Source organism: Cygnus olor, chromosome 6, assembly GCF_009769625.2.
Source record: "Cygnus olor isolate bCygOlo1 chromosome 6, bCygOlo1.pri.v2, whole genome shotgun sequence".
Lineage (NCBI taxonomy): Eukaryota > Metazoa > Chordata > Aves > Anseriformes > Anatidae > Cygnus > Cygnus olor.
Genome location: NC_049174.1, coordinates 38,135,957 through 38,150,204, shown reverse-complemented (window position 1 = coordinate 38,150,204; position 14,248 = coordinate 38,135,957). Strand labels below are relative to the sequence as shown.

The window sequence follows — 14,248 nt, the reverse complement described above, 5'->3', positions numbered from 1 at the left end:
TCAAGGTGTGGGGAGGTTATGTTCGACCCTTCTGCACAGAGTTTTTCCCATTTCTATAAAAAGCTGTAATATTTAATCCCATAAAGCTTTACCAACCATTCTTCTTGCCAAAGCAGTGCGGGCACTATTTATCTCACTGGCAGGGAAACAAGTAAGCAGGACAAATACATCAAAAAGCAAAAAGGCAGGCTAATCCAGACCTCAACGTAAAACAAAACAGTGTGAAGAAGCATGACCAACAATCTCAGAAGATGTTTTTTCAAGTTTAAAGCCTGAAGAAACCTAACTTGGAATCAAACACCATGAACTCCCTAAAAGTACTACACCCAAAATATTTTTGCTCTGTTGCTAATGACTCGATGCTATTTTACCTTATCAGCGAGAAAAATGGGAATTGATTGTTCATTGCTGCATTTCACCTGAGCAGAGCAGGGCAGGGGACTTGCCCTTTTATTTGCTGCATTTCTAGACCAAGCTACACCAGTGGAATATTTATGCATCTATCTTGTATTTGATGTAGTTTTTGCTACAATTTCCTTTGGAAAGAGCCTCATTTGACAGAGTCTCCTTCCAAACAATGCTATTGCGGAAGGTCAGACAAGAGATCAATAGTATTTTGAATACATTTAATGTATCGCTTGGTAACACCACCGAGAAAAGCAGGGCAGACGTATGGGCAGAGGTGGTGTGCATATTTAGACGAAACAACAGAGACAACGTTTTATTAAGGGCTGTTTAAACAGCATATCAGATGGCCCTGTACAAGTTTTTCTACCAAAATGTTTCTAGGATGGGAAGGAAATTACAGAAGCCGCATTTAGCAAACACAGACTGAAACGCGGAACATGAAAGTGCCATGAATTCCCAGAGCTCCTCTGCACCACCAGCAGACCCACCGTCTCCATAGCAATTTTACTATGCAGATAAGGGAAGTATTCCCTGTGCTAAAGTGGTCCGAGCCTCCAGAGGAAGATGCAGAAAGCAATCACTACGTAAGTAGCTGATATGAAAGGCAAGTAAACAGCACCGGGAGCTGAAAGAAGGAAACAATTTCCACACCCTTAAAGGTCAGGTATTATCTGTTACGTATGGAGGGATTTCACCCATGATGTTCAAAACCAGACTTGACTGTTGCAAGACAATTTATGCCTACTAATTAAATCACAGATTTGTTCTCACTTCACGTGCCTCGTGTTTGCCAGAGTTACTGCTGGAAGCATCAGCACACAGGATCTGGACGACAAACACTTTAGAAAATAAAAATGACTCCAGAGAAGCAGCGCTTCACTGTTGTGGGTTTGTTGGAATTTCAGGGTGCAAGAGGGGTGCAGGGTTGGTTTGCTTGGGTTCTAGAGGGGGATATTTGTTTGTTTGTTGCTTACTGGGGATCAGGTTTTGTTTTGGTTTAGTTTCTCTTCCTTTTCCCACTTTTAAAATTAAAAGGAAGGATAGTTTACTCAAATTATTTGTAAGAGCTCCAGATTATACAAAAAAAATGTAATTAGTATGTTACACATGAAAACATGCCTCCTCCTTAGCAACCGGAACTTAATCTTGTAACTTAACCTGAACAGCAGTTCCCTATGTTGCCAAGCAAAAAATTAGCTGTTCTCACATAAATTTCACTTAGAAGACACAGAAGGAGACAACTGGTGATTCTTCTAACCAACAACACACCTAAACACTGTACCAGAGGACTACTTATTCTAATACTATATTCAATTATATAAAGAAATATAAATTCTACTTACCTTGAAGCACAATGGAATTTATTCTCTTGCCTGAGCAAGAGTTCTTTGTAAAAAATGAAATTTTATCTTTTCCTTATTAATTTAATATTACTATAATTATTAGTATTATCAATGCCTGTCTGTATTCTCTGCATCTGACAGCATGCCAGCTTGGTGCATATAAAAAGTTGAGTTCTGAAAATGTCTGTTGCTGCCTTCCCTGGTTTTGGCTTTCTTTACCCTTCGGTTACTATTATTATTCACTGGGTGGAGAAAAAGAAAAAAAAGGAGAAGCCCATGAGCAGATGCTGAGGGCAATAACTGGGATGGACAAGTCTGTGGCCAGCAACAGTCAACTTTGTGGCCAAAGGTGATAGGGTTTTGGATCAAAGGTCATGGGTTTTGGATGCTGTGAAAATGCTATCAGTTAGATAACTCTCACACATTACATAAATATAGGCAATGACGAGTATTAGTCTTGGTACGCAGACTTTTCTAGTAAAAATTTCCCTGCTGTAAGTTTAGGAAGGCTTTTGGTACGAGCTGCTGGATTAGCGTTAAATCACGTGGCCTCTTCTGCTCTACACACCACCGGAGAGCCCCAGCACAAACTGAGCATCCACGTGGTCACTGGGCAGTTCTGAAATAACAAAGGATTTGTCTGGCTTCTCCACCACAAGTATGGGAACGCGCTCTGCTTCCTCAACACACCTCACAAACACGAAAGCGAACTACAACTCTGAACAGGGAGTTTAGAATTAGTATGACTATCGTGATTTAAGGCAAGATGTAACCACATATAACTTAAAAACATGAAGACTGACACCCGTTCCTGTTTTCCGTACTTACCATTTCTCCACCTGTTCAGTTCCAGCTCCAGATGCTGGATAACGTTCTTTAGACTCTTGTTTTTGTCTTTTTCCTTCTCGTACTTTTTCTTCCACTCCTCTGCAGTCAGCTCCAGATTCACAGAGACTGTGTTCTTAATAGTCTTGGCTCTGGGTAACAAACACAGGTGTCAGTTGCTTTGCAACTTGTCTCTCAATGCAACGGTAGAGATTCAGAAATTTTTCTATTACACAAAGGGAACCATCTAAACATTTGCAATTTATTTCCTGAAATGCAATGTCACAATTCAATCTTCTCTCAGAACCTCAGCAGTATTACGATCTTGAAGCCTCAGGAGAAATCTTTCTGCCTCAAAATCCAGCAGCCTCCAGTTGGGCATGGATCTGCCTCTTTAGATTTCTTCTGAGAGGAAAAGCTCTGAAAACGGTTCTTCGATTAAGGACAAAACCAAGTCCTGTCATTACTGCTCTGCTAAGTAAGGTGTCACCTCATTATTTTCAGCTCCTTCTGGGGTGAATTGCTCGGTATCCCACCAAGCGTCCGACCACAGGCTCGTCCCGACTGTCCCTTAAACTCTGTCACCACAACTGAGCTGTATTTTAGGCATTACATGGTGCCGACACAGTAAAGTAGAGATATGGAAACTTATCCTTCTTGAAAGCCTATCAGCATTTTTAAGTGCATTTTGGGGTTGGAAGGAGGGGACGAGAGGAGAGCCACTGGTCACCACTGGGGAACTGGGCTATGGCTTGGCTGGAAGGCTGGCAGCGGGGAGCTGGAGCTCGTCCCTCTGCTGCTGTGAGCAGTAACACTGGTTACTGCAACACTAGGCAAAAATCCCCAAACCTAAACCCTTCGAACAATCGCCACCACTCACCGCTGTGAAACTGCTTAGCTCCAGCTGAACACAAACAATGGCACTAGCAAATGCAGGACAAGCAGAAAAAAATGCAGAGCATCTCCCCTAGCAAAACCACTTTCAAAAGGGGGAAAAAAACAACAAATAGGCGTGAATGAAGAAAACTTCAGATCTTTGCTCCTCACTGCTCAGACCCTGAGTGTCTCCAAAACGAAACAAGTGTTACCAAACACAACAGAGACTGAGTCTCTCTTTAAGTAATGGAGTAACTGACAAACCCACCACCAGGTTGTAAAGTGGAGGCTGAAATGCCAACACACGGGACAAGCTCTAAGTATCAGCTAGAGATACAGTGACTAACTCTCCCTTGGGGAGGGCACCTGGTCTTTATTTTCTTTGCAGCTCCACTTAATGAGTGTAAAACATCTTCTAAATACAGCAAATTACTTAAAATCCCAAGCCTTTCTTTTGGCAGCAGGGAAGCGCTTCCATAGGTGTGCCTCATAGTCCAGTGACTTGCGCTATGTGCTATGCAGAAGTTTTATTACCTTAGAAGAATTTAAAAATAACCCTGTATTTTAGAAGATGCAGACGCCTAATGGGTAGCTTTTATATAATTGTCTCATGTTATTCTGCTAAAAGCACGGCTCAGGTTTCCACTCCTTTAACTGCAGTGGGGGAAAAATGCCACACCATAGAATTTATCACCTGCATTACACTAACGATGGATGAAGCATCTACTAGTAACTACAATTAAAAACAATATAAAAACACAAAAAAGACGGAGCAGAAAGAAGACACTGAGTCATTACTAATAGAGAAGCACTTATTGATTAGCACAACTGGGCCCGTGAAGATGAATTTTACTCCTGACACTTATTTCAATGGTGACATTTCTTCACTGCTAGAAAAAATGGAGGAACCAGTAATCAGCCGTGAGTCATATACCTTTCCTTTAATGTTGTTCAGCCCTTCACAGTGTCACATCAGAAAAATGAAACACCACAGCTAAAGAGACCGTAAATGAAACCGTTTCCCGCAGACAGCAATATTCTTATTCAAGTGCTGACAAACACCACTGCGTTTGTATAGTATGCGTGCTACTCTGCAGGTCTAGCAAAGCAGCAGTCCTCCTCTTTGCAGTTCCTTCCTCGCAGTTAAATGCTCCCCGGGACCTCCTGTTTCAGCACAACTCCATAGCTTTTAAGCAAGGCAAAAAAAAAAAAAAAAAAAAAACAAAGACCGCCACATTAAAGCCCAGCCAACCACTCTCACAAAGAATTTAACTATCTTCCCAGCTCCTTCAGCTGACATCCTAGTCCACAATAAGGAATATTTTATGGATTAAAAAGACAAAACCCTTCCTCTTCTCCTAGCAGAACGTCAACTATATCCAGCATGTGATTGTATTCTAGTTCCATGGTTGCTTCAAGTTTGATGGACAGCTCATTTAGCAGGTAAATTCCCCACACTGCTTTCAGCAGTCACGTCAGTCAAAGCTCTGATATTCAAGGTGTACAGAGTGAGTCTGAAAATCATTCTGCCTTCTGAAGAGAACGGCAAGTTTTACTGATTACTGAAAAGAGAAATGAAACCAAGAAAAACGTAAGCTGAAATAAGATGGAAGCTGGACTTCCCCTACACACACTTCCTTATGTACCCACGCGTACAAGTTCCCAGAGATCCTGGAGCATGGTTATCCATTACAGACCAAAAGCAAGCCCCTTCATGAACGTAGAGATTTAAAAAACCAAACACACAACAACATGCTATGCAACCCTTTAATCCCCTTACTCTGAACTGTGACATTTTACCGCTCACCTTTCTTTTTACTTCCAAACTATACCCGCAGACAGAGTTCAACAAAACAGGCAGCAGACTGAAACCTGACACAGTATCTACAAGTTGATTGAAAATGAAATGCCACTTCAGCTACTTAATTACACTTATCCAGAAGGAATTAGCAGGAACTTTGGGACTACTCTTTAGTTTTACCGAGGTGCGAGATTCACACTTGTCTGAAGTCATCTGAAGTCAGAAAATTGTACATGTGGAGGTTTAAACTGCGAACCATCAAAATATTTAAACTTTCACCACCACCAAGAACTGCAACCCATTATATTTCGGAGTTGTTAACACTTCATATTTCATTACATGCCATAGGAAGCAGAGCTGAGAGGAGTTCATGCCTTCTACAGCTACCTAACTTGCAGCGCATGAGTCCTACCCTGCCTTCCACAAATCCCAGCAGCAGCTGACAAGTTAACACCGTTTCTGGCAATGCCAGATTGGGACAGCGTTGCAGAACTGCCCTCCAGCCTTAACCTGCAGCATCATCCCTAATCCTCACAAGTGTTCATTAAGAGGGGCTACACCCAGCTGCATCTGTTTGCCCTTCACGGCCCATCCTGTATTTTTATGTGCTCTTACATGAACGCACTAAATGAATCATCTTCCTTTGCTAAAATCTCAGGAAAAGCTCATATTAAAGGCTAAAAGTGGGGCAATGAGCTAACAGAAGATTGTCAGATCAATCTTTTATACATGATTTTACTTTCCAATATAAAATGCTCTAAAACAGTGTTGATTTTAATGCAAAAATTATGCCAAGTGGAAAAAAGAACCTACTTTCAAAGACAAATTGAAGTATTGTACAAGCTGTTAAACAAATAATCTCAAACAATCATAAATTGCTAGTATTTTTTCTTTCTGCTCTTATACAAATAAACTCATACAAAACAAAGTGAGTGATTTTCCGAAGTATCAGAGTTCTCATCCATTACAATAAAAGCAGTAATTACGAAACGAGCCTGACCTATTTTTGCAACCTTGCCAGATTTGTTTCATGTGACTATTGCCAATGAATACACACAAAAGAGAAATTCTCTCTGACCACTTCCACATTTATTTTATCCTTGCTTGTTCCTGAAGACTTGTTAATAAATTGTTGAGAAGCTCCAAACAAATAAAAATGTCTGACAGCTATGACAGTAATCTATCAAAATTGTCAACAGTACACTGAGTCCACATTTTTCATTTTTTCTTAATTAACAGTTAAAATTATTGTTTTTTGGAACCATAACAATAATCGTTGAGATGCTGTTCAAAGAGAAGACATCTTAAAAGCATCAAGAGTGCTACCAGATAAAGTTAGCCCGCAGAAAACTGCCCATTACCATTATCTTCCCCATAAAACTTCAAAGAACTACTAAAACACTTTGTACTTTCTGCATGAGAAATTACCAGAGCTTCGAAGTAGTGCAGTTGTTGGCCAACATTAACATTTATTTTTCTGGTACCATGGAGAATAAAGAGACCGTTTCCTCAAGCTCTCCGCTACTATTTTTTGAACAACTCCAGAAACCATAACCTCCATAGTTAAAAATGCCTTCCCATCTAAACCCCTCGGCACATCTACTTCAGAATATATGGAAGAGCTCATGTAAGTGTTATCTATCTTAATGCCAAGCAGGACTCACCGTTGTCCAAACATTAGGGTCGACTTTGTTTCTGCTTCATTGAAAATAGAAGGAGAACAGCATATAACAATGGTGGTTCTGCAGTTGCCACCTAGGGAATCCTGAAGTATTCGGGTCATTTTGCTGTCTCGGTATGGAACATGAGTTTTCTAATCAAAATACAAATAAGATAGATGAACAATTTTTGAAATAGTGATACACGAATAACAGAGAAGATGAGTCAACAAGGACAGGCTTTGTGGGCTTTGAAGCACACAGTTCTGAAGTGCAATAGTTCTGGTTGTGCCAAGATGTATTGCACTGGATAACCACTCAAGTGACATCGCTGACAATTAGCCTCTTATCTTTGGTAGAACACTAAAAGCATTTTTGGTTTATGGTTGGAAAGCTAATATTTTCTTCTTTCTGAATTGAAACACTAGCTTATTTTTAATGTGCACGATAAAGAAATATAAAGAAAAAGTTATTCCGAAACAGCACAAAACAGGATTACTTACAGTTCCTTCTGCCAAGGCAGATATCACATTGCCTAGAGCAGACAAAGACTTATTGATATTTTTAGCTTCATCGAGAACAGCGCCCTCCGCTCCGGTTTTGCTGACCTACCAAAGAGAGTGAGCAACACTCAGGCTTAGCTACCACAAGTCCATACAAATACGGCTACAACGCAGGTGGAGGTAGTGCAACAATTAAAGATGCTCCTGGAAGAACAACACAGCAAGCTTATCCTCGGCATGAAGAAGATTTTATTTGCACTTTGGTATCGGAAGCCTGCGATACGTCTGCCTTTCTTCCAGTGTAAGGTCAAGTTCACCCTTACTTTGGTGAGGGAAAAGCTGCTGAGGGCACTTGGGGACCACTTTCTAGACCAGACCGTCCATACAGGGGGGACTTGCAAATGACACCACAGCTACATTCTCAGGGCACTCTCGGTAGCACTGCATACACCACACATACACACACAGAAGTATTTTGGCTTTTTATTTTGCTTGCATGAACCAAGAATGTCAGGGTAGAAAAAGCATCATCATGCTCACACGCAAGGTTTGCTGGTTCACAAACTGGAGCCCAAGGTGGCTCAGCTGAGAAGCCTCATATTGTGGGAAGAGCACTCCTTTAGAGCACCACAGTCTTATTTCCCTTCTCTTTCTACTTCCCCCCACCCCCCACCCCCCACCCCCAATAAATGAAAAAATATTGCAGATTTTTGCCTTTTTCTTGTTGTTGTTTGTTTTTGGTGTTTTTCTTTCCATTTCTTACCAATAAACAATTCTGATCTGTTCCTTTTATGCATCCCACATTAGAGAAAAATAGGATTGGCATACTAATTTTAACATTCAAGATACGACAGTTCTGCACTGAACCAGATTCCCATGGTCAGTTTAGTGATCCCACTCGTATCTCTGAGCACAAGACAGATTACCTTCTCACTTCCAGCCAAGTCTACCAGGTAAAGTTTTCCACTGAGTTTCTTCTCAGTTTCCACATTCTCTTGTTTAATGTTAATAAGGAAGATACTGTGACTTCTAGAGCTGTGTTCGTTCATATCTGCACAGGAATCACATTTTAAAAGTATTGTGTAAGTGACGTTAAAATCTGACAGGCAATTATATATCAGTGCTAGCCTGTGGCTAACAAACTCCAAAATAAGAGTCCATTCATTGGAAAGTCCAGACCTGGACAGAAGTGTCTACACCAAGAGCTGCAGCTATCACCCATGGACCATGGAATGAGCTCTTAGTTCTCCTGTCATGACCTAAATTAACCAGATTCGTGATAAATGACAGCCTTGGAAAAAGAGTTTTTTTGTTTTCCCCTCCCCTTTCTCTTTTTAAAGAAATAGTTTATTTTTTTCCCCTAAGCAATAAAACTTGCCCAGACATAGTAGTAAAAAATTAAAATAGTAAGAATAACAAAATAGCATTTCACAGATACAGAAAGAAATAAAGGCGCTCTCCTTTGTGCTTCTTCATGAGTATACAGTGTGCACACAAAACCCCATGGGATATAATAGATGCTATTTAGATGCAGAGCTGTGATAAGAATGTGTATTCAGCATTCTGGACAGAGAAAGAATTTTAAGCTGAGCGAAAAAAAAAAAAAAAAAGAGAGAATTACAAAGCAATAAAAAGAAGCTGGGCAGGTTTCAGTACAATTGTGTGAGGCGATTTCCCAACTTTTTAGTAAAAGTTTTCAGCAAAAAACATACTATTCAAATTAGAATTTCAGAGTGATTTTATTGCTTATGTAAGAAAAAATCCTCCTTCTCCCAGGCACAGGTAGAACACAGGCAGCTACAACTGCAGCTTCTGCTTCTTCTAGGTTATGCTTGAAGTTTTCATAAAGTAGCAAAACCAAAACATTAAGAATCAGTAAATCAATCACCTTCTCCTCTGTTTTTCCTATTACCGTAAATTACCATAAACTCTACTTCTGTTACCATAAGCTCACTGATTTGATTAAAGACATCTTAAAGGATTAATTGGGAAACAAGCCAAAAGATACCTGTCCTTTTTTTCCATCACTGCAATGCTACCAGCTTGCATGTAACACAGAATATCAACAAACTTGGGACAGGTTGAAGTGATTATTTTCCATTTAGGAAGATTTGTTAATTTTTCCATCATGGGAACTCTGTCCAAGTTGCTGCCTCACTGGGGTAAGTCACCAGAGTTAAACAGACCAACACTGATAAAACACAGAGCATAGGAGCTTATTCTGGAACAAAAGTAATTGCTCTGCAGTCTTTGCCTTCTGTTTTGACCAATGAATTGCTCTGAGATTTGACTTGTAGCACAAAGACCATATACGCACATGCTCACTTATTTGTAGTTTTGAAGTATCTACACTGCAAGCAACAAGGGGTATTTTGGCTTTTTTTGTACACAGATACTATGTAATGCTGTATGTTAAATTCAGGAGTTCTCCTAGCAAATGTTACTGTAATCAGTAAAACTGTAAAAAAAAAAAAGAACAATTCTATTAATTTTAAAATGTTAAAAGCTGTGCACCATTAGATCATTCACATAAATAACTCAACATACTTTGTGACCACTAGGAACCAGTGTACCACTAGGAAGCGACAACCACCCAGACCTTACAGGCAGGGAAGTGCCCGTAGAATACCTACTTGTAACAGCTACATGGCGGTTAGCTTTCCCTTCGTCTATCACATCCAAAACCTCTTCAGGACTAGATACAAATCTTTCTGTACAACCCTGGAAATATGCAAATCAAACACAGAAGAGTTTAGAAGCATACTGGTACTCAAATGCTGTCAAGAAGAACGTTAGCACGGATGGATAAGCAAAAGAATCATCAACGTCCCATATGATCATTAGCAAGGCGATGGACCAAAATCTGCCTTTGTATGACTCTTCAGGAGGAGTGGATAGGATAGCTTGAGAGAGTATTTTTTCACAAAATTCAATACCCAGTCAAATCCTAACATGCACCAGAAGAGAGCTTCTATGCTTAGCACACACGGAATTATACAGAACATATTCCTATTACTAATTTGGGTTAGATCACATACCCAAAATAGTTTTTCTCTCTCACTCTACAAGATAAGACAAAGAGTCCTCTTTCTCTGCATTACTGCAGCATATTAGTGAGGGAATTATTTTACTTTTTTTTTTTTCCTCCCCAGGGTCAGAATAACCAGAACAATATTATATGTATTTTATTAGGGCTCACGTATGTTCACAACAAGTATATGACATTGAAGTGAGGTCACAGAAGTCATAAAGCAATTTACGTGAATTCCTAGCCCAACAAACCTGTTCTAAAATACTGCAAGACCACAGCACTTACGCAACAAAGTATTAAACAAAAAATTCTTCAAGATGTTCTCTTCCGTACCCAACAAGAAGTGGGAATAGGAATGCTTAAAATTTAACACCACTGTAACAAATTGTAAATGTTTGAAGTCAGTAAAATAAAGCAAACAAATGATTCAAGCCCATTAATATTTCAGGAAACTGTTTAAATTCAGGGTCTAATGCTACTTGAGCATTCAAGACTGAACATCAGTTGAATCATCTCAGCAAACACCGGGATACAAATGGAAATGCATAAATAAATGCATATGTTGGTTATCTGAGAAAGAATGAAAAACTGAGCATCAAATTTTCCCTGTACCTTAACATACGGAACTCTGTTTTTATCTTCATGTACAGCGAGGTTTGTCTTTGACACTAGAAAGAAACATGGAGATCGTGAGGAATATTCCACAGGTAATGTGTGTCAGCTATACGCGTGACAGGCAAACACAAATATTTTGAATATATTACATTTGTAAATGAAGAGCGCAGTCATTTCCTAATCCTTACCAACTATCACAATTTCTGTATGCAAATCTTGTTTCTTTTTCTGGAGATCTTATACTTGTTTCTTTGAAGATAACCTTATGGAACAGACCTCTGGTTTATGGCTTATATTAATAAAATCAACACAGAACAATTTGGTTTTCTTCAAAGCAACAAAAATTTCAGAAGAAACAAAAAATCTCACTGGAATTTAAAAAAAGTTGAATAGATGTTCCTGTTTGTGTTACTGTTAGCATGCATTTCTCTGTCTTCAGTCTGATTTAAAAAAGCATAGATTGCTTTCATTAACATAAGGCGCGCGCGCACACACGAATTGTAAAAGAGACAGAGGTATCTCCCAAAAAACTCTTCCTAAAAGAAGCAAAGCAAAGCACCAATAAAAAGGTGGGGGAATAAATTGAACTGAATGTATCCTAAATTAAAAAAAAAAATGCTATTAAAAATTATTTTAATTACAGTTTCACTATGAGAATATGCATTCCCAATACAGGGTATGCTAAAATCCAGTGGTGGTTTGCAAGGCTCAGAAATAGCCCCTTCTGTAAATCTCCATACTCACTGATTTACAACCAAGCTTGCACTGCCAGAGTAGGTTCACAACAGATGACTTAAACTACAGAATTCTCTTCCAGAAACCCAGTCACACAGCTTAAATTTAAGTCATTCAAAGAAACTGAGTCAACATGTAAGGGGAAAGAAAGCACTAGAGCAAACCAAACACCATTCAGTACATAAGAAACGTAGAACTTACCATCAAGTAGGTCCCTTATTTTGTCCAAATAAATCTCAAAGTAGGAAACCTAATTAAATAATCATAAACATTCCAATTAAAAAATGTTTCTACCTATGTTTAAATACATGTCAAAATAAAAAGCACCAACCTAAAAATAAAACCCATCTCCCACATACTTTGAATTACATCTTGCTCATGAATGCACTTGTATTCTTAAATGATTGACATGGGATTGACCTTTCTCTATTTATCAATGATTCATCAGCAAAGGACGTAAAAAAGCTTCAGAAAAATCTAAACTTCCTCATTATTTTTTGACGCAGGCAAAATTGACATAAATATCGAACAGAATCAGCGCAATCCACCTAATATTGTATTGCTACAGCTACATCACTATGAGGGTACAGTTTGACAAGTGCAAGAGGCACAGTGATGTTCACCAGCACAAAAGCACGCAGCACGTTCAGTGGTTTAACAAACCAGCAGCACAAGCCCAAGTAACGTACAATAAATTAAACTTTTCAATTAAGCATATTGTAAAAGTTCTTTCCTGAACCAAGTCTCAAAAAGCAAATGAAAAACGAGCTTTTCTGTAGCAAAGAAGAGACAATTGTCTTCAAAAAAAATTGTTTAAGGAGAGGGAGAATGAATGAATGACTATCTACATAAAAGGGCATTCAACTCCGACAGAAGCAAACAGAAATGTGCTATGGGGTGGTGCTGAACTGCACCAGAACTGAGATTTATCCAGGGATTATTTAGCTAACTATAATATTAAACGGCTATAGTCCAGGCATCAGTAAATTCTAGCCACCTAGCAACGTATCATTTCATCTCATGTGAAAAATCAATTACACTTACAGATATAGATATATTTAAAATTGATGAGTTGATCTTCCTGTGTGACAATCACTACTAAGTAAAGATGTGTTTCAATTTTGGGCATTTACTTCATCTGTGTCCCATTTAAAGCCCTCTCCTGCACCACTCATTTCACCAACCTGGTTCACCCAGACTCATCTCACGTGCCTTATTATCATCCTATTAACACACTGCTGACGAGCGGCGTACACAGGAGATATTAAGTTCCCTTCCCTGTTTTAAATGAGTCTCTATTAAAGAGGGAGAAAAAAAATTATATTAGTTTTCAAAGTTGGCTTAGTTATTAAGAGAGTGTGACAGTCTGGTTCCATTCTCGCTCCCAGTGACAGAACGTGCTTCCCTCTAAGTGACAGCTCCTTGTATAAGCGCTCAGTCATTCACTGCTACTTAGGCAGCTTTTCTGTTACAATATTCATAGATGTCAACCATGATAGGAAACCGCTGAAACAGTTCGGTGCTGGCAGAATGTGATTTATAAAACGATAATCTTCTGCTGGGACAGGAATTTACTATGCCTGGTGTCGTGTACAAGGGGGGTCCCCATCTGTCGGTATCAAAATGCTATCATGTAGAATAGCAATAGGTACAGGAGGGTTTTATGGATGATGAAAAGAAATCAGCGTCACTCCTTTGGAAACCATTTTCATGAAAATTCATAGGCGTCTCTTCTTAAGGAGCTCAATATTTTACAAACTAAGGTCTGTTAAAATATTTAGATGGTTTATTCATACTTCATAAGGTTGCTTCTTCCGTCTGTACTTCATGAGCACGCATGTGAACAGGCGCTGCTGTGAAAGCTCTCAGTACAAAGTGACCTAGTCCTTCCAGAAGATCATTAACTGGTCCAGAAGTACTCTGCTAGATTATCAAAAAATTCACGCCCAGAAGTACTCATCCTCTAAACTTTAGGCACGAGAGGGACAGAGGAGGAGAACCCCGTTCTGAGGGAGCATCACCTGGTCACAGCAGGAGAAGAAAGTATTTTCCAAGTCCAGCTGTGCTCAGCTACTTAACTTTACTGAAGCCATCTAGGCATATTTCATGTGTTTTAGGGGAGGGATGACGTGGGGAAGCATTCATTTTTCCTTCAATCTACCAGGTAATTTTTATTCTTGTCCACTCAGAAGAAAGCTGTACCCGGACCCCAACGCTGCCAGATGGAGCGAGTGTTGCAGATTCCTCCCCATGGCTGAGAGCTCCGCAGGAGCCGGATGAACAGAGGGAACTAAAAGGTCACTCAAAGGATTTGAGAGATCGTGTGTTTGGGATCACAACAGGGACAGGGAAAATCCTATTAGCTGTTCAAACTGAAACCAAGTCCATCATCTTAAGGAGCCCATCTGTAAAAGTGACTTCTGAACATCCTCTGGTAGAAACGCCTAACACCA

At 39.5% G+C, this 14,248-nt stretch overlaps 1 protein-coding gene across 2 annotated transcripts in view; it reads right to left on the bottom strand.

The window, feature by feature from the left end:
• The window catches only part of KIF5C (kinesin family member 5C), a 70,357-nt gene that overhangs the window by 33,034 nt on the left and 23,075 nt on the right, over positions 1–14,248 (bottom strand). For both annotated transcript variants that reach the window (XM_040560851.1, XM_040560852.1), the window contains exons 5-11: positions 11,997–12,045; positions 11,058–11,113; positions 10,048–10,135; positions 8,341–8,465; positions 7,415–7,519; positions 6,918–7,066; positions 2,580–2,728 (exon numbers count right to left, since the gene is read on the bottom strand). In XM_040560851.1, the coding sequence (XP_040416785.1) occupies positions 2,580–2,728; positions 6,918–7,066; positions 7,415–7,519; positions 8,341–8,465; positions 10,048–10,135; positions 11,058–11,113; positions 11,997–12,045 (721 nt within the window). The remainder of the gene's footprint in view (positions 1–2,579; positions 2,729–6,917; positions 7,067–7,414; positions 7,520–8,340; positions 8,466–10,047; positions 10,136–11,057; positions 11,114–11,996; positions 12,046–14,248) is intronic.